The sequence below is a fragment of the Callorhinchus milii genome, unplaced genomic scaffold, assembly GCF_018977255.1.
Source record: "Callorhinchus milii isolate IMCB2004 unplaced genomic scaffold, IMCB_Cmil_1.0 Scaffold16, whole genome shotgun sequence".
NCBI lineage: Eukaryota > Metazoa > Chordata > Chondrichthyes > Chimaeriformes > Callorhinchidae > Callorhinchus > Callorhinchus milii.
In genome coordinates this window covers 455,814-476,311 of record NW_024704757.1, presented here as the reverse complement: position 1 = coordinate 476,311, position 20,498 = coordinate 455,814, and the positions used below count along the sequence as shown (strand labels likewise).

The following is a 20,498-nucleotide window of genomic DNA, read 5'->3' as shown; positions in this document are numbered from 1 at the left end:
TCTCCTGCATGAGGGCTGCTATATAAATAAGTTGTTGTTATTGTAGATACATAATACCATGTAGAATATTCATTGAATTCCTGATGTTTCCTTGCCCAGTAATTTGAGGCTCCGTTTCATATGAACAGGGTGCTAGTTAAGTAGAGCAACAGAGTATTACACTTGTTAGATCTCGTTCCTTTCGCTTTTGCAGTGTTAAGGTCTTTGATCTTTCCTATCGTAACTACATTCATTTATGGATATCTTCCAAGGTAGGTAAGGGAACAGACGCAGCTAACATCTGAAGCAGCTAATTAATGCCTGTCGATATATTCATCTTGATGCTATTTACTTTACCAGTCTGAGGGATTGGAATAGTTCCATCTAATTATTCTGATCTCCTGCAGTTAATGAGAGAGTGTAATTAGAACCAGCTAAGCTTCTCTGATAAGATCTGCTGAATATACCCAAGTGTGTATTCCTCTGTCAGACCATTTAATGAGGAGGTGAGATTTTAAGGTTGAGTTGAACTTTGGGGAATATGGAAATTCCATTCTTTCACTTCAGGATCTGGAATTTGTTGTTGTAAATTTAGTCCTGGGTGGAATTCTTCCCTGAGGACAAATATAAATCTAATACAGCCAAGGCAATAGCAACCAGCTCAGCTCAACGGTTCTTTCTGGAACATCGTTGTATCTACTCTTAACAGGAATTACTGTGAAGTGCTTTGACGTGTTTTGGATGTTATGTGAGTTCAAGCAGTATTATTATTATTGGTACATTGTTGTTTTTGGTTCAATTAATAAACTTTAATTTGTTGTACAGTATGGGTATTGAAAAAGGGCAAAACATTGAGATTAAAAGATAATTATAATAATATTGCCAAGGTCTAACAAACTTGTGGAGTCCAATAACTTAGTGGTTAGCGCACTCGACTCGCAAGCGAGAGGAGCACTGGAAACAGTCTCCTTCTTTATATGATAAAACAGATGGCCATAATGTAGATAATTGCTTCCCCTTTGGAAAGCATGTGTCACTGAGCAGCGAAATGTATCACCATCATCAGCCATTTCTGTGTCTGCAACGGTGGCCCCACAAATACTTGAAGGCAGCAGAGCAGAAATTAAAGGTAATCCACTTTAGATTAAAGGTAATCTAGCTCACTGGAGATGGTGCAAAGGAGATTGACCAGGATGGTACCAGGAATGAGGGGCTTCAGTTATCAGGAGAGGTTAGAGAAGCTGGGATTATTCTCCTTGGAGCAGAGAAGGTTAAGCGGAGACTTAATAGAAGTTTTCAAAATGATAAGGGGATTCGATAGGGTGAACAAGGAGAAACTATAATAATAATAATAATAATCTTTGCATTTGATATAGCGCGTTTCATGTCTTCTAGACGTCCCAAAGCGCTTCACAGAATATACTGTAAAGTGAATTGACTGTATATTTGTGGGCAAACGCGGCAGCCAATTGCACACAGCAATGTCCCACAAACAGTCATAGATTGAATATGACCAATTTATTATTGTTTTGTTTTGGAGGGATTATTATTAGGCTCTGTGTGGAGTAAGGAAACTTGCCCAAGGTTTCGCCCTCTGCCTGGAATTGAACTCAGGTCTCTCACTTGCAAAGCGAGTGCTCTAACCACTGAGCTACAGGACTCCGATTATTCCTACTGGCGGGAGGGTCAGTAACCCGAGGCCACTGATTTAAAATAGTTGTTAAAAATAATATAGGGGAGGGAAGGAGAAATGTTTTCACACAGCAAGTTGTTGGGATCTGGAATGCATTGCCTGAAAGGCTGGTGAGAGCCGATTCGATAACAACTTTTAAGAGAGAAGTAGATAGATATTTGGGGAGGACAAGTTTGCAGGGCTACGGGGAGAGAGTGAGGGAGTGGGATTGAATTGGATAGCTCTTTACAGACACGATGGGCTGAATGATCTCCTTCTGTGCTGTATAATTCAATGATTCTATGATTATAGCCTTATAATAACATTAACAATAACAATTCTGCAGATTATACTTTATTGATGTTCTTCTATAACAACAACAAAATGACATTTGTAAAGTGCCTTTCACATTGGGAGGACGTCCCAAGGCGCTGAACAGTCGGGGAGCAGGACCCGAGCGTGGGGGGTGGGGGTAGGGGGGCAGGGTTGGGATGCGGGAGGGCAGAGGGGTTAGGAGGGCGGCTGAAGGCACGGTCGAAAAGGAGGATCTTGAGTCATGCCTTGAAGTAGGCAAAGAAGGGAGCAAGGCAAAGGGAGTTCCAAAGCGTGGAGGCAGCAAGGCTGAAAGCCTGGTCGCTGATAGTGGGACGGATCGAGTGGGAGACATGGACAGCCCAAAGCCTGCTAAATGGAGGGAGCGGACAGGTTGATAGGGGGGTCAGGAGGTCAGAGAGGTAGGAGGGGGCAAGGACGTGGAGAGCCGCGCAAGTGAGGGCGAGGATTTAGAATTCTATCCTCTGAGGGATGGGGAGCCAGTGGAGCCGGGCGAGAGTGGACGTGATGGGGTCACTAAGCCTGGTGCGGGAGAGAACACGAGCTGCAGAGTTCTGGATGATCTGCTGCTTAGGGAAGGAAGAATTGGGGAGGTGATGAGGAGGGAGTTTCCGTAGTCAAGCCATGAGGTGACGAATGCGTGTGTGAGTATTTCGGTGGCCTGGGGAGTGAGGCAGTGGCAGATTCGGGCAATGTTGTGGAGGTGGGGGAAGGCACAGCGGGTCATAGCACAGATATGGGGGAGGAAGGACAGTTGAGGGTTGAACAAGTCGCTTAGCTTCCTGACTGGATGGTGAGGTGGATTGTGCGTCCGTGGAGGCTGATGCTGCCAGTGCCTGAGGTGCGGTGGCGCTGGCGTGAGCCAATCAGGAAGGCCTTGGATTTTCTGACATTCATCTGTAGAAAGCTGGCTCTCATCCAGGACTTGATGTCTGACAGGACATCAGTTGTCCTGGAATCGAGGGTGGAGGCAGAGAGATAGAGTTAGGTGTCATCCGTGTACGTGTGGAAGTTGGCCCCATGACTGCGGATGATGTCACCATGTAGAGCATGTAGAGTTTGAAGAGAAGGGAACCAAGGACAGAGCCCTGAGGAACACACACAGGACTGTGCAGGGGCTGGAAGACAAACTGTTGGCGGAGACAAATTGGAGATGGTGTGAGAGATGATACCTGAAACATTCAAGGACAGAACCTTGAAGTTGAGGGGAGAGGAGAGGCGGTGGAGGAGGATGAAGTGGTCCACAGTGTCAAAGACAGCAGAGAGATCTTTAACAATAACAATAACAATTCTGCAGGTATAGTAATTTATGTGATATAAATGCTTCAAGGAGATAAGAATGGAAAGATTTTACATTCTCATCCTGACTGTGAAAATCGATTATAAAAGATGTATGGCTTTGTTCAGTCTAGGACAGAGCATATCGGGGCTGTCCACACAAGAGCCATCTTTCATGTGACAATATGAAGTGGTGAAGCAAATGTGTTGTTTTCAGGGTTAAAATCCATCAGACTTGGACTGTTTCATCGTTTCATCAACTTTCGTTGACTCCAGCAATTTCAGGAAGAAGGAAAACTGCAGAAATTCCAGAAAATCTGAAATTGTTGAAAAGGAACAAGAGAAGAATAACAACATATAACAACTGTCGAGTAAAGTACACACCTCAGCTGTACATCATTGAAGATTCAACTTTGACTTTGTAATCAACGAATCCAAGCAAGTTGTGTCGGGTCTGAATCAAGAGACCTTTGCAAGATTTTTGCTGCTGTTTGGGAATTTACCAGCCGACTTTGATACAGACGTGTGTCTATGCTATTGACCTGTCTGTTGTATTTGTGATAATTGAACTAACAAACTTTATATTTCTTATTAAGCAAAGAATTTTCAAGGCACAAGTTGCTGAGTGTCTTTGGTTCCTCTGTTCTCAGGTCCTTTATTAAAAGTGAGCTAAATAGAATAATTTTTATTCTGTTCATTGCCAAGAACTCAATAGCCCCAAGGTACCATTGGCTGACATTATTCCAAACACCCTGTTTATACATTGCCTGTCACCAGTTACAATCAAATGGAAATTAAATTGAGAACAGCAAATGATTGACTTAATAATCCTTGCATATCAAATGCAAAGATTATTAAATCAATCATTTGCTGTTCTCGATTTAATAAGATGAGTTTCCTGATCTGAACAACAATAACTTACATTTATACAGTGCCCTTCACGCAAGGTAGCATCTCAGAGGTAATAGGTACAAGAGAGGATCAGATGAATAAAGCACCAGCCCATTTGTTCTCATCCTTCCAGAATCCCCACTCTACCATCTTCCCATCCAGCATCAAGCTGTATTCAACTACCCTGTTCCAATTAGTTAATTACCCTCAGCATAAATAGATAATTTCTGGCGTCTGCCCTTTGCAACCTTGATATGGTGTCCTCTTGTTCTGCTGCTGTGGTGTATGTGAAAGTAAAAAAACAGATAGCAACTCAGACCAATCCAGCCTTGTGGTTTCACCTCCTTTACCCTACCTTTTAGCCTGTTCCGGTCGTTAATTAGCTTGGGTATGTTTTGTGATCATACCCTTGGTCTGTAATGGGAGATGTTAAACAGCGGATCTCATGTTAACCCATTAAAGAGAATTTGTTACCCTCTGGGTAAAGAAATATTTTTTGGTTTCTGCCCTGAAATTGGCCTAGGCAACCCCAGTTTTGGATGTGAATGCTGGTGAAAGGAATTAACCTTTTTTTGTTTCTTGTTTCTAGTGTCAGCCTCAACAATTGGCTTAATGTGAGAAGAGAATTTAATGGTTTATATAATTTGGGGGTAAAAAACAGATTGCTGTTTTTTCTGAAACATGTTCTGAACCTGCAGAGCAGGAGCTCGCTGGAAAGAGGGAATGAGAACCCTGACATATTTCACACTTCAGTAAGACAATATTCATTATTTCCACTTTGACTTCACAGATATGATCATTGTTGGCATCGGGAACATCTTGGGGGGAAAGGGAAGAAATACGAGCCTGTGGGACCAGTCCTGCCCTTCAGAAAGGCACCTGATCATGAAGCACCACTGACAGAGACTTTGGAGACCTCTTTGGCCCTGATGACTCAGGGGGAAGGTAGGGCAGCAGATGGCACTGCCGAAAACATTCTTGAACATCCTTGAAAAATGCATGAGACAACAATTAACAAGCATCAGCTAAAGCTCATTATGAGGAGTGTGCTTGTGTATTTTCTGCACCAGGAACATTAATAATCACTGAAAATAATGAAAACTTAAGTGTTCACTTACAAAGTCTGACTCCAGAGTTCTGCATGAAATGAACAACTCCAGACAAGAGAGAGATCTCTAGGGAAACAAAGAGATTTCCAGACAAGAGAGATACCCAAGCAGAGAGAGATATTCAAACAGGTCAAGCCCGGTTGCTAAAAGCTCAGTCAAATTGTTTCTCATCTGGTTTCTCAGTGTGAAGCTTTCAACTGAAAGACTGCAGTTGAAAGCAACCCACCAATGGGCAAAGAGTAGAATCTTCCCATGACAGACAGAAGGATTGCTGAGGAAATCTGGTGATGTTCGTTGAGAATGGGCCAAAAAACATTTCATGCAATTCAATGAACTCTGAAGTCGGACTTTGTGAGTGAACACTTTGTAAGTTTTCATTATTTTCCACCAGTTCATGATCCTTTTACAGAGAAAACACACAAGCACATACGCAGCCTCATAATGAGCTTCGGCTGATGTCAATTGTCGTCCCTGAATATTCATGGGTTTTCAAGGATGTTCAAGAATGTTTTCAGCAGTGCCATCTGCTGCCCTATTTTCCCACGAGCCACGAGAGGGGCAAAGAGGTCTCGAAAATCTAGGCAGAAACAAACAATGTTCAAGCTGAGGGAAAAATATCCAGGCAGGTGGAGAGGGAGAGAGAGAAAGAGAGAGAAAGAAAGATAGAGAGAGATGCCTTGGCAGAGAAAGATGTCCATTTTATCAGAGTAGATTGGGTTCAATCCCAGGTCTCAGATGTGAAAGATCAGTAACTTAGACCATTACTCCACCTACTCCTGAAATAACTCCTGCTTTGTATGAGACCTTCCTCATGAAGCAGGGTGCTGATACATAACATGTATATGTCTTTGAACAGGTTTACTCAACATAGAATGGCCAAGCAGTCCTGCAGTTAAAAACCATAGACAGAGAAACCAGATTTGACTGCGCTTTTCACAAATACAATTTGAGGTAATTTCACTAAATAAATGCATTTCAGCAAAGATACATTTATCCACATTTAGAATCTTTCAATAAAATCTCATGTTAAAATACCTTGGTGATGCATGTTCCTAATTTCCAGACTTTTTAAGTGAACTTGCTCTGGAAAATGTCCTTCCCAGACTAGCTTTGCCATTGAGCTGTTGCTGAGTGCCATCCATAACAATTATTTTATTTTGACAATGCATAACCCACAAGAAGCTAAAAACAAATGCATTACAAAGGAAAATCGTCTGTTCAATCTACATAAATCAAAGTTAGTGCTTTGTCTTATTGCAGTGCCACAAAAAATTCCTCATGAGTGGATGCATTAAAGGCAGTTTTTTGTTTACACAATCGTAAGTTCTGAAACACTCTGGCCATAAGGCAGAAGTCATTCACATACCCTGAAACAACCAACCCCTGATAGCACTGTACCAGTCCTACTATGAATACTAACTATATAGAACCACACTTGAAATACAATGGTAAATAAAATAGACTTTCTCAAACCCTTTATTTCTGTTGCCACTGTCTTCTTTTTGTTTCCTCATTTTCTGCTAATTCACATCAACATAAAATTGGTCACTCACTTCATTGTTATGTACAAGTTGGCTGCTGTGTTTGCCTACAAATACGCAGTCACTACACTTTACAGTAAATCCCATGAAGCGCTTTGAGATGTAATAAGACGTTGTATCAAATGCAAGGATTAGTAATCATGTCTTTTTCCCATATTTTTCATCATAAAATCTAACTTTGTTTTCTCTAAACTATTAACTACTCCACATCCAAAACACTTCTTTCACCCATTTCCTTTTACTTTCCTGGCTCTTACTGTAACAACAACAACTTGGATTTATGTAGCGCCCTCCACGCCGGACGGCATCTCAGAGCGTTTCACAGTAACAGATCCCGGGGCCGGGAGGGGGAGGAAGGTGACTAAAGGTGCGGTCGAAAAGAAAGGTCTTCAGTAGGGACCTAAAAGTAGGAAGAGAGGGAGCGAGGCGAAGGGAGTGAGGAAAGGAATTCCAGAGCCTCGGGACATAGTGGCTGAATTACTGTATTAGGAGGAGGATGAAGGAAAGAACTTTAACAGGCTAAAACAAATAAATAATAATAATAATCATTGCATTTGATATAGTCTTCCACATCTTCTTGACGTCTCAAAGCGCTTCACAGAATAGACTGTAAAGTGAATTGACAGTATATTTTGTGCACGAAATGCAGCAGCGTCCCCACAAACAACCATAGATTGAAGTGACCAATGTATTATTGTTTTTTTTCTTGAAGGATTATTATCAAGCGTGTGGAGTAAGGAAACTTGCCCAAGGTTTCGTCCTGCCGCGAATCGAACCAAAGTTTCTCGCTTGCGAGGCGAGTGCTCTAACCACTGAGCTACAGGACTCCACAGGCTCTACCAATAATAATAATAATAATCCTTGAAAACACCAAACCTGGCTCTAAAGATTGGGATTCCAGCTAGTAAAACGCTACAAAGCCAAAATTTGACTTGGTTGTGTTTATGGTACGATGAGATTAATCTTGTGGTTTTGGGCTATGGTGACTTTGCTATGGTGGAACCTATAGAAACACCAGAGAAACCTGATCCATGCATTTATTCGGTTTCATATGCCTTGACATGTGGCAATGGCCTTTTAGGTCTGGGATTGCTGCGCTGTGCTCACTCAATGGATTCAGGGACAAGAACCAATGCAGAGCAAGTCAGGAGTTTGCGAAGGATGGTGGATCCATGCAATTGTTGAGTAACTAAAATTGGTCAAAACAAGTAGCATCACGAATGGGACTGTGACTTGTTATAAAGAAAGCCTCGCCACCACCTTCTCAGACTAACTGGAGGTGAGCAGTAAATGCCTTTGTCACTCATATGGAACAACAAATTACATTTGTATAGTTTTCACGTCGGGAGGACGTCTCAAGGCGCTGGACAGTCAGTGATTTTCATATACAAACAATGATTGGGAAAATATGTCGGGATTAGAATAATTCATTCGAACAAAGCAGGTGTTCACAGATTAGAGTGGACAGCACGTTGGAAGACGTTTTAATGGTAGCGTCTCACACAGTTGTTGACCGGAGAAAGTCCAGTCAGGATGTGTGGATGCCTAAAAGTGGACAAGATTCGCAATGATCATTCCTGTTTAAGTCACCAAAAAAATATAAAACAGCAGTAACAAAATAGCAATTGAAAGCCTCCTTCAAGTCTATTGTTACGTTGCAGCTTTGTATATCGTCTCTGCAGTGATCAAGTGCGGTACTTGTGGCTTTTAACATTTTTTGTAACAGTTACACAGAGTTTTAGTCACAATAAATCAGGATAATGCTGTGGGGAAAAGTATCTGCATACCAATCAACATCTATTAGCTCACTCCAAGTGAAATGGTAGTTCCAGAGTTATTTTTCAAACACTTATGCATAATTCACTCATCACCTTGACTTCTAGCTCCCTATTACACTGACTGCGCTTTATGTATAATTCAAACTTGTTTTTCAAACCCATCAATTTATTTTTGTCAATTAAATTGCCTCATGCTGGATTAATCTGGAGAGCAAAATATTTTGCATTCTGCGATGGTTCTCACCCCTTGATGTACGTGCAAATTTTATTAACGCTTTCGTACTAAGTGGCCTCTGCTTCACTTCTAACCCTGTCCGTGTCAGTCCCCATTTCAAAGGTGACTTGACCAGTCAGAGTCACACACAGCAGGTATTCCCAGTTAACCCCAATGCCCGGTAACTGGAATGTCTAATCGGAGCCTGCTGCACTGGTAGACCTCCGATGTTGACAACTACCCTCCGAAGTGCTTACTCCTTTTCTTGTCTACAATACTACAGAGACTCGAGGACACATTCGTTGGAAACAACAGGTCTTTATTAAAACCTAGCAACCCTAGGCTCCCCTGCATATAAGCAACACAACAATGGGATCAAACATAACTATCGCACATAACGATGACAACTGGCAGCACAATACTACATTAGTAAGGGAACATGAAACCAACCCTGACTGTACAGTACTCCTGTACACATCAGTATGTACCAGATGATGACCATTAGTTAACGACCACGAGGAGAGCCGAGCTTTGCTTTGTATAGGTATGTGGCTCCACACACCGTGAGTGTTTGTTCCCGTGCTAGCGCCCACGTGTTACTTTACTCTGCAGCTGCTTGTTAATGCTTGTTTCCTGATGGTCAATCAGGCAGCCCTGCATCTGTATTTTGTTGTAAACGTGTCGGCTGCTGCTAACTCTGTGCTGGAAGCAACTTCTACAACTTGGAATCTTACAGACCCATTTAAAGGGGCAGGCCTCCCCATTTTCCTTAAATAATATTATATAGTTATATACACATATTATTTACACATTACAAAATACTGCAAGAATCGGTTAACCGTGACAGTTCACAGCATCGAGTCAAATGAAAGCTTCTCAAAGACATAGTAATAGAAGCCTTTGCTATGAAGTTCTACTCCTTGGAGTAGGAGTCAGTAATCGACAATACTAACATACTTGCTTTGGCAATCAACAGTGATCAGACTGCACAAAGCAAATGAAATATCAGAGCAGTGAAGTACATGTGAGGTGTGTTAGGTAGATTCGGATCAATAGGAGACTCCTACTGATCACCAGATATTTGATATACCTTCGCATTTGATAATAATAATAATAATAATCCTTGCATCTGATACAGCGCTTTTCACATCTTCCAGATGTCTCAAAGCGCTTCACAGAATATGCTTTAAAGTGAATTGACTGTATATTTGTGGGCAAAACGCAGCAGCCAATTGCACACAGCAGCGTCCCACAAACAATCGTTGATTGCTCTAACCACTGAGCTACAGGACTCCACAAAGACTCCTCATTTGATATAGATCCTTATCGCATTGAATCATCACAAAGCGGTCCACAGAATTTTATTGCGAGGTGTAGTGATTGTTTGAATGAACGCAGCAGCCAAATCGCACACAGCAATGTAAACAGTAAACAGCTATGAGGGATTGTTGACCAGTACATTGTTTTTACCAGAATTTCACCTTTTACAAATGGGAATGTAACATAATGAATGCACCACCGACGGTGAACTATTCACAACTCTCCTTCATGCCCTGGTGAAACTTCACTGCACATTCCAATGTGCTAATGGCAACTTCAGTCAATAAAGGGCCGAAATTCCACCTAATCCCAGTCTTGAAGACAATTGGGAATATCCCTGGAGGGCCGTCGTGTCTTAGATTTTAAGATTGTCCAGAATTCTGGAAAATGCTTGAAATCAGAATTGAAAGCCGGTTCTCCACAGTTCTTGAAAAGACACCAAGACTGAATTGAGGCATTTGCCACAATTCTGCATGAATTTACTATTTTAGACAAAATGGCCTGATAGGTGAAGACCCGGTAGAATTTCAGGCTGTAAGAAGGATGGACACTGCCAGATTTCTCCACAAATCCCTGATTGGGACTGTGTTACAATATATTCTTGTTTAACAGACGGCTCATTTATTATGAAGCAATTCAAGGTTAATTTCAAGGGGACATTATGTAACATACAGAAATAAATGAGAACGTCTATTTCATCTGGTTCATCGCAACTTTCTCGTGTAATGTTAAAAAGAAAAGCTTGACATTGAGAGTTCCAGACTACATGTTATATAGCGGAGCGTTTGTCAAACTGGTTTTAATACAGAAATGTTAAGGACTAAGGCTGTGCAAAAACATCTTAAAGAATTTCAAAGGGACTTGCTGTAGTGGGTGTGTATATGTAAATCAATTGTAGGCCTTGTCTGTCTGTGTCACTTACTGATCTAGCTAGAGTGTCAGTTTGGCTCAGTCAGTGGCACTCTTGCCTCTGGGTCAGAAGAAATCAGGACTTTGAGCTCAAGTCTAGACTGAGACTCCATTGCAGTGCTGCAAGAACACTTCATTGTCAGAGGTGCCATCCTTCAGATGAGATATTAAACTGAGGTCCCGTCTAACTGTTCAGGTGGATAGTAAAGATCTCACGGCACTATTCGAAAAGAGAGAGGAGTTTCTCCAGGTGTCCTGGCTTACGATCCTCCAGATATAAATCTGATCATTCGCTTCATGGCTGTTTGGGGGACATTGATGTGTGCAAATCGGCTGTTGCATTTATTTGTTTACGTAAAGGATGGCATCATTATAATGGGCGTCATGAGAGCACGAGTTTGCATATAATGTAAGTGTCCTGTGTTACTGGGAGTCTGGTACATTTCTGGCTCCTGGTGCAGACCGGCTGGTTTAGTGCGAGCCCTGTGCTCAGGAAGCCAGGAGGCCAGTCTACATCAGAAGCTGGAAGTGACATCTGGAAGCAGTGGCCATTTTGCTCTTGTGTCCATAATAATAATAATGTGGTCACTCAATCCATGACTGTTTGTGGGAATCTGCTGTGCGCAATTGGCAGCCGCGTTTTGTTCACAAAATATACTAGACCCCGAGGAAGTCTAATGTGATGAAACTCTCAAACAATGTTGAATGTCAAGCAACTGAATGGGACAATAGTTTTGATTCTAGTGAGACTCAGAGAATTTCAGCTCTGATGTTTAGTTCTGAAGCAGTGTAGCATGCTTTGTGGATCAGTGCCTGCAGCTAGAAAGTGCTTAAAAGGCCATTCTCACTCTTGAAAGGTTAGACGAGAAGCTTAGGGACACAGACTTGTATTGCAGTGCAGTGATATTTTAATGGTAAAATACTGGAAAAACTTTGCTTTTATTTAGGAGAGACCCAGGAGGAGGGCCAAGGACCAAAGCGAAGGACGCCACCGAGGTTGAAAAGAGGAGGAGAGAGAACATGGTAAATGGAATACAGGTGAAGACACCAAGCCTGAGATATACGAGGGACATCACCAAAGTAATGCCTCCTTTCTACTTTCTCAAAATTCTTTAATTGTTAACTTAGAAAACTTAACAGACACAAAATAAGTTTTTTTTAAATACACCAGGGAAGGTATTTTTCCATAAAGTCTCGATCATGTAGAACCTGTGGTTTGTCAGTGTACAGGGAGAGTTAGCAGTTCATTATTTGCCTGGGCACGTGTTTATTTATTGCACTAAATAAGGGTTTCATTTTCACAAAATATCTCTTTCTTGGCATCAGGGTATCTAAGTCACTATTTATAAAAATTATTTTTTGAGGGGAGGGAGAGCTTGAGAGAACCCAGTTGAAAGGGCTCATGCTGCACAAGGTTGAATTGAGTGGGAATGAAATGAGAGGTGGATGAAGGGGTGATTCGCTGGCACAAAGCTTGAGGTTTATTACTGAATTCCTTATCTGCCCCCATGCTTGATAGGGCAAAGGTTCACCTAGCCAATCAGTTTGGAACAGAAGAGGAATTTTAAGCCTCCTCTCCTAAATGTGTTGACTCATTTGGTTATTTACTCAATTGGCCATTCTTTAGCTCTAGTCTCAGACAGTGAGTGGTGGCTGCCTTTCCTGTTCTCATTCATGTACGTGCACCTTGGATTGGCATCAGCAGTGGGAAGCCTTGTATTCCCCAGCCCCCCCCCAACCCTGGCGCTTGCCCAGAACAATGAAACGTATTTGCTGCTTTGTATTGGGACTGTGGCTGAGATCTGCTACCCCAGCACATTAGCAGTGACTGAACCTGAGATGCTGGATCTCTATGGCCCACTGTTACTGTCCAGGCTACAGCATTACCAATGAGCCAGTGCGAAGGCTAGTGTATCCACAGAGAGAATGGTGGAGTGAGGGTTATGAGCAAGGCTAGAGATCACTCTATTTATGAAGCAATTCAGATTGAAATAGTCCCTTTCTGCACATCAATATATTGCTCCAAGTACTCCTGGAATAAAACAATAAGGTGTGGGCAGTAAAACCATGTGTTCTGCTCACTGAACAAGGTTAAGTTGGCACAAGAGGCACAAACTAGGTAAGAGGAGATTAAGTTGTGTTTTAGAAACCGTCAGCAAGTTACCTGCTGTAATGTAACTTTTCTATTGCTCTTACCTCTTATTGTTTCCCAAAAAACTATAGGGAGAAGAATTCCCGGGGAGGAATTTAAGCTAGCATGCACCCAGTACGGTGATGTTCTAACATCCATTACTCAAATAATGGCAATATGACTCCACATTCATTTCAAACCACAAACCAATGTCCTTAATATGTGGGAACGGTGCCTGTGTAGTCACACATCACTTCAGCTACTGACCTACTTCTCTCCCTTCCTCCCTACCTCTTCCCGCTTCTAATCTAGGGAGATCCTAAAGTGATGGTGAAATCCTCAGCATTCAACACCAGTTGAGCACTACAAGGGGTGATGGGTCAGTTCTCATCATTCATCGCAGGCACCATTATAGTCCAAGCATGCAGGTAGCTGCAAAGTAAACCAGTACGTAAACCAGTACATATCGATATGACCCGATATGTACTGTGCCATTGTTGAGATATATCAAATGTATAGGTCAAATGCTGCTGAGTAGCATTTCTTCACAGAGTCCCGTAGCACAGTTGTTATTGAGCTCGTCTCGCAAGTAAGAGGACTCGGGTTGACTAGCACCTTATCATGTCTTCGAGACAAAAACAACAAAATGACGTTTGTAAAGTGCCTTTCATGTCTGGAGGACGTCCTGAGGCACTTCACAGAAATACTGTAAAGTGAATTGACTGTATATTTTGTGGGCCAAACGTGGCAGCTAATTGTGCACAGCAGGTCCCACAAATAGCTGTGTTGTTTTGCTACATTGCTAAACCCAAACCAGACGCTGATCGTAACACTGTTCCTATTTTTAAAAAAAATTCTCTTGACCTAGTTTTATATGTAATAAAACATTTTTAGTTCTTCACAGAGAGTAGATGCATTTGCTGCAGTTACATCCATCCCTGTCAAGTCGGGAGAATAAATGACTTCTGAAAATTGTCAAGGAGACGGCAGAAGTTAAAAGATGTAAAATGATAGGCAGCCAAGAGAACAGTCAGCAATCGCTACATTAAAGAATGTGCTGTATCTGGGCTCAGATGTGAGAATGACTTTATTACGGTCGCTTCTCTTTGATGGTCTGTTTGAATTTTGGTGTCTAATCTTGGGTGGCCTTTCGTCTGAATCAGCTCCCATGGACGAACCTCATTTATTTGGGGTTTAACTGAGAGAGCTTTGAAGAAACTCAGCACCTTTCAGAGGCTGCCTGTCTCTGTGCTGTGCATTCTAATGAATATTGAGCTCGGCCCTGATCTGAGTTTGCGTTCCTCATAATAGTGCTTAGATTCCCCGTTTAATCCTTGCATTTTGATATAGCGCTGTTCACGTCTTCTAGACATCTCAAAGCGCTTCACAGAATATACTGTAAAGTGAATTGACTATATGTTTGTGGGCGAAACGCAGCACACAGTTGTGTCCCACAAACAGTCGTGGATTGAAGTGACCAATTTTTTTTTTAAGGTTTATTATCAGGCGTGTGGAGTAAGGAAACCTGGCCAAGATATTGCCCTGCCAGGAATCGAACCCAGGTCTTTCACTTCCGAGGCGAGTGCTGTAACCATTGAGCTACAGGACTCCTCCTCATTTCAAACTTGAGAAGCATTATTAAGGAATCCTGTGAAGAAATATTAACAATGGAGCCCAATGCTATAATCACTGACTGATTCAGTTGCATTGATACTCATACCGTCCACGAACAAATACAACTTGAACCTATGAAAAATCTGAGGTCGGGATATTTGATTCAAAAACAAATTTAATGCCAAGTTTCACCTTGTCCCCAAACTCTTCGCTCCAGTCAAGCTTTGCAAATCCAAGTCATTAACCTGGAAACAACTCTCACATTATTACAATGTTACACTCTTGCATAAGACGCAGATAAATAGACCAGTCCTGATGATAATTTTATAGTAATTTTGCAGTTAAATGGTTATTTTTGCTATTTTAATAAGTTGATCATTGGTAATGTTCTGAGGAATAAATAGACGGAGTCTGTGTTTCAGCAACACTCATTTGTTGAAGTGGAGTTAGTCACTCGCATTGTTTATCCAGTTTCTTGACCGGTGACCTGATACCGGGATATTTGAAACAAACTAAGCGTAAGTGAATACACTTTCCACAATATCATGTCTCAAGTCAAGCTTTTGCAAGGTCCCAGTGTGACTGCTGTTTGGCTCACTGTGCTAAGCAACAAACAGATTCAACATTTCCTTCTAAGAAACGGTATTTTCCTAACCAGTGATTTCCTACTCAATAAACTCTGCTCCAGAGCATTTATAATTAAATAAAACGACACAGTGATATATTTTACCAGAAGCTGTTCACTCCTCAAGCCAACAAGCTGGGTATTACTCAGCAAATTATCCATACAGACCAAGAGGTAGTCCTTACCTGAATGTTGTCAAATGATGTTTTGTTGGTGACATCATACAGCAAAAGCAGAGCTGTGAACACAAGAAAATGATATGAAACTTGGAGTTTTTACTCAGGTTGTCAGCAATTCACCCACAAAATACAGTCAATCCACTTTATAGTGTATCCTGTGAAGCGCTTTGAGATGTCTCGAAGATGTGATAAGGCGCTATATCAAATACAAGGATTATTGTTATTATAATAATTCCAAATCCCTCCTACTCAGCATTTAGTGTAGGCGGCCTCATCCTAACTAGATGCCAGAAAAGATTCTATCAAGAATGTAAAGTACGATTTCTGGCACTGAATAAAACAATAATAACTTCAATCCAGCAGGGTGTTATTTGAAAGTTCTGACAACTTGGACTCCTCCCTATAACAACAGGAATACTCTTCTCTCTACACTATGTGAGTTTCCTCTGTATAACGACAGGAATACTCGGCTATCTGCACTACTTGTAGTGTCTCTTCAATGGGAAATCAATTTCTAAGTGTTTTCCCAATGAAGATTACTACATTTCAAGTTTGCAACATTACCCAACTCTGCCTCCCTCCAAAAAACAGTATACCTTCCACTTCATTTGCACTTCAAATTTCTTTTTAATATTCAGTGATATAACAGGGTACAAAGATTAATGAGGATAATTTCACTTTACAGGATATATACTGGGAGTAATTGTATTGAAATATCAACACAAAGCTACAAACATCCTGTAACTTTAATGCATCTTCCAGGAATCTTGGTGGAACAAGCGATTTCTAATTGTGTATCTGAACTGCTGCAGATAAGGTGCAATGATAGCAACTCCAGAGAGAGAAGCAGTCACTGGGCAGGCCATCCGAATCAAATCCGAATCATTACCACACAGCAAGAGATGGACTGTCTTTGTTGTTAGTGAACAAAGATCCAATAACCCATCAATGTAAAGTGAAACCTGTGGAAAATATAAGCCGTTTGCTGGTGGAGGTAAGCATTGTTGAGAATTTCCATCCTTCTTTCAATTCTTACAGCTGTCTTTGCCGCTTAAGAAATGAGATGTCAATACCAGGTCAAGAAGCTGAACGGTTGTGACTGAAATCTTGCACTCTGACAAGAGTGGAGGTGCTTAGGCGCCATTTCTATCAATCATTCTCGACAATTATTGATTTGTTTTATTTGCCTTTAAATGAATTTAACAGATCTTGGAAGTGCATTCACTTATCATGACCTGAGGTTGCATCCTCTGAAGAAGATACTCATTCTGTCCAATAGATAACAGTGGCAGAGTCATGCTCCACCACTGTCAAGCGCTCTGGGACGTCACTCTGCGTGAGTAGTGCTATATAAATGCACGTTCTTACTGTTGTTGTTGTAGGTCCTACGATATGCGACAAAAAATCTGCTTGCTAATAAAACCAAGTTACCTTATTCTATTACATATCCCTTCATGCCCTGGCAACTCCCTGCCTCTCCGACTTGCTTACTCCCCAATCCACTGCCTACGCTTGACTGGCTCCTGCCTCCTTCTTGTCCCTTGTGCTCTCCGTTCCACCAACGGTGGCCGTGCTTTCAGCCATTACGCCCCCAAATTCTGGAACATTCTTGCTCTATCCCTCCGCCTTGCCCCCTCCTTCCCCATCTTCAGGTCACCCCTGAAGACCTTCCTCTTTGACCATGCCGAAAGTTAACTCCTCCCTACCCTTGGCTCTGCTACTGTTGAGCACTCTGGGACATTACCCCGTGTGAGGGGCACTATATAACTATATAACTAACTGGAAGTTGTTGTTACAGGCCTTGGAGATGTCGAGGTCCATTTCTCTGACTTCAACTGAACAGGAAGAGAAGCAAAAGATCACAATGGTTGACTAATGGGCTCTGAAGCTGCTGATTGTAATTGAGATATTGAAATAGTTTATCTGTCACCAAAGTTTCCATGAGCTTCAATAGAACAGGCAGTAATTCAAAATAAATAAACCTTACATTTGATATATCCTCTTTCAAGTCAGGAGAACGTGAAACACTTCACAGGATTTATGGTAAAGTGCAGTAATTGTATTTGCAATCACTGCAAACATGGCAGCCAATTTTGCATATCGAAGAGAAGGGAGTTTTTCTTGATGTTCTGGCCTACAATCCCCCAGTTAGCACTGGCCATTCACTTCATGGCTGTTTGCTGTACATTGCTGAGCGTAAATTGGCTGCCTCATTCACCTACAAAAAATACACAAGTTACTACACTTTACAGTAAATCCTATGAAGAGCTTTGAGATGCCCTTCTGACGCAAAAGGTGTTACAACAAATGCAAACTTATTATTATTAATAATTAAATCATTACAGGAATAGCAATACCTGAACGGTTCTGTTGCCTGAAACCGAATGTGAGGTCATTTAAAAAGTGTCACAAGTGCCCCAATCACAACAAGGCTTCTAGTTAACAATTCAGGCATTTCCCCCAGTTGGATATTCAAATAACAACAACAACAAGATTACATCTGTATAGCGCCTTTCATGTAGGGAGGACGTCTCAAGGCGCTGGACAGAGTACAGCATTTCAGACCCGAGCTGGGTGTGGGGGGAAGGGAGGGCAGGGGAAGGGAGGTGACCGATGGAATGGTCGAAGAGGAGGGTCTTGAGGCAGGACTTGAAGGAGGCTAAGGAGGCGGCGAGGCGGAGTGATTGGGCGATGGAATTCCAGAGGTTGGGGGCAGAGTGGCTGAAGGCTCTCCCGCCAATAGTGGGGCGGGTGGGTCGGGGGACGTGGAGCAGCCGGAGCCGGTTGAGCAGAGGGAACGGCGGGTTGGTAGGGGTTAGGAGGTCACAGAGGTAGGGTGGCGAGAGGCCATGGAGGGCTTTGTAGGTGAGGATCAGGATCTTGAACTGGATCCTCTGAAGAAAAATACATTCTTTATATGTCCCACATTATCAGGCTGGTGAAGAAATCAAAAGAATGCAAAGCAAGTGGAAGAAGCATTCTTTTCTGCTGCCTGTAAGAACCTGAATACTCAGTGCAGAGTCACTCGGTTGACATTGGGGATGAAGGAAGATCAAAATCTTGCAGAACCGGGCTGTATTTAATAAAGACAATAAGATTGAGGGGATCTGATGGCTGTGCTCCCAATTATGGAAAGGCAGATAGTGAAAAGATAAAGTGTCCAATCAACATCTAACAAACCAAACCACAAGGAAGTATTAGAATTTTAACAGGTTAAGACCACATGAAAGATCTTAGCTCCTTGCTCCCCCATACTAGAATAGCATTGGTTTGGGCATAGGCAACAAAGAGAGAGGGGCACCAACTCAAGATTATTACTGGAAACAGAAAAGAGAAGATAGAACATTTTTTTACACAAAGGATTAGTCTGATGTGCGTGTGTTAAAGTATTGCAGAACGTACCACTTTAATGGAGAAAAGAACTTATATTTTTATAATGTCTTAAATGTATCATAAATGGCTGCCACGAATGATGGGTTTTGTGGAAATATTCGGATGCCATTTGCAGCAGCAAGGTCCCACTCACAGTCATGAGATGATCTGGAGGATTATTGGTCAGTACAGCAGGAGAAACTCCCTTTTCTTTTCAAGCAGTGCCATGAGATCTTTAACAGCCGTCTGAAGAGCAGGCCTCAGGGGACTGAAGACGAGACCTCAGTTTAACATCTCAAGTATTGGCATCTCATTCATGCCTCCTGCCATCACAGTACCAATGCACTGCACTGTCTGTCTTTGTTCAAACTGAACTGAGTTTTGTAGGTTTTAATGAGGTCCGCAAGGGACTGAATCTTAACATTAATATCAGTAAGCATAAACTCAGTAAGTGGTCAGAAGTATGTATCTAGACCTTCTTCCAGCACACTTTATCTGACAATTTCAAAACAGAAGGAATAAATCATTTATGTCCTTATCTGACTAATGCAACCACTAAAGCGTGGCTGCCTGCCCACCCAGCAAATTATCATTATTCCGCTATCATTATTATCAATGTGTGTTATACTGCATGTGGTTCAGCATCTTGCTGTCTGTTCCCCTATAATTCCACTACAGGAAGAATGAATAATCCTTTTTATATGATTGAAATAACAGGGGTCAGCCACAATGAGTTTCCTGTGGCATCTGGAAAATCNTTTTTTGGTTGGGGGCGGGCGGGGAGCAGAGAAGAGAAAGAAAAATTCTCAAAATCTGGGTTATAATTTTCAGAGATTCTAGAATGGGGGATGGGGGGGGAGGTGCAGGGGAGCTAAGATACCTCATATGGTTTTAGCCTGTCAAAATTCTAACACTTGTGGTTTGGTTTGTTAAATATTAATTTGACACTTGGATGTGATAAAATGATGCATTATTGCTTTCTGGGGGTAATATTCCCTTCAAAATAAGTAAATTGATCGCTCAATCTACGACTATTTGTAAGACACTGCAGTGCTCAATTGGCTGCCACGTTTTGCCCACAAAACACACAGTCAATTCACTTTACAGTATATTCTGTGAAATGTTTGAGACATCAAGACAATGTGATAACGCACTACATCAAATGCTAGGATTATTATTACTGTGGGAAAAAGGTTTATTTAATTTTCAGTTTGAACATTACTTCTGCTGCGCTTTCTTCCTGGAGTCTCGTGGAAAAGAAAAAGGGCCATGCTTAAAACAACCATTTCTCACGCACCAGCAATTAACAAAGAGAAATACCACAGCATGAGTTTGAGTTCTATACACCCTAAAGGCCCGGACACAGGCTGGCCCCTTATGCTTTGAGTTAAGCTTTTGTTACAAACATGGCAGGAAAGTGACACCACTCTGCATATCAGCGTCAGAAGAAATTAATTACCATTGGCAGTGTGCAGCAGATTAAAAGGGGATTACTGCAAATTAGCAGTGATGAACTACGGAAAATGTGCCCTTATCTTAGAACTACTTTATTT

General features: G+C 41.8%; 1 protein-coding gene across 1 annotated transcript in view; it reads right to left on the bottom strand.

The window, feature by feature from the left end:
• LOC103187105 (ras-related protein Rab-26) overlaps window positions 1–20,498 on the bottom strand; it is a gene marked incomplete at its 5' end in the record, with an annotated part of 135,447 nt that overhangs the window by 41,969 nt on the left and 72,980 nt on the right. The window contains 1 exon segment of the mRNA XM_042341029.1: window positions 15,580–15,632. Coding sequence (XP_042196963.1) covers window positions 15,580–15,632 — 53 coding nt within the window.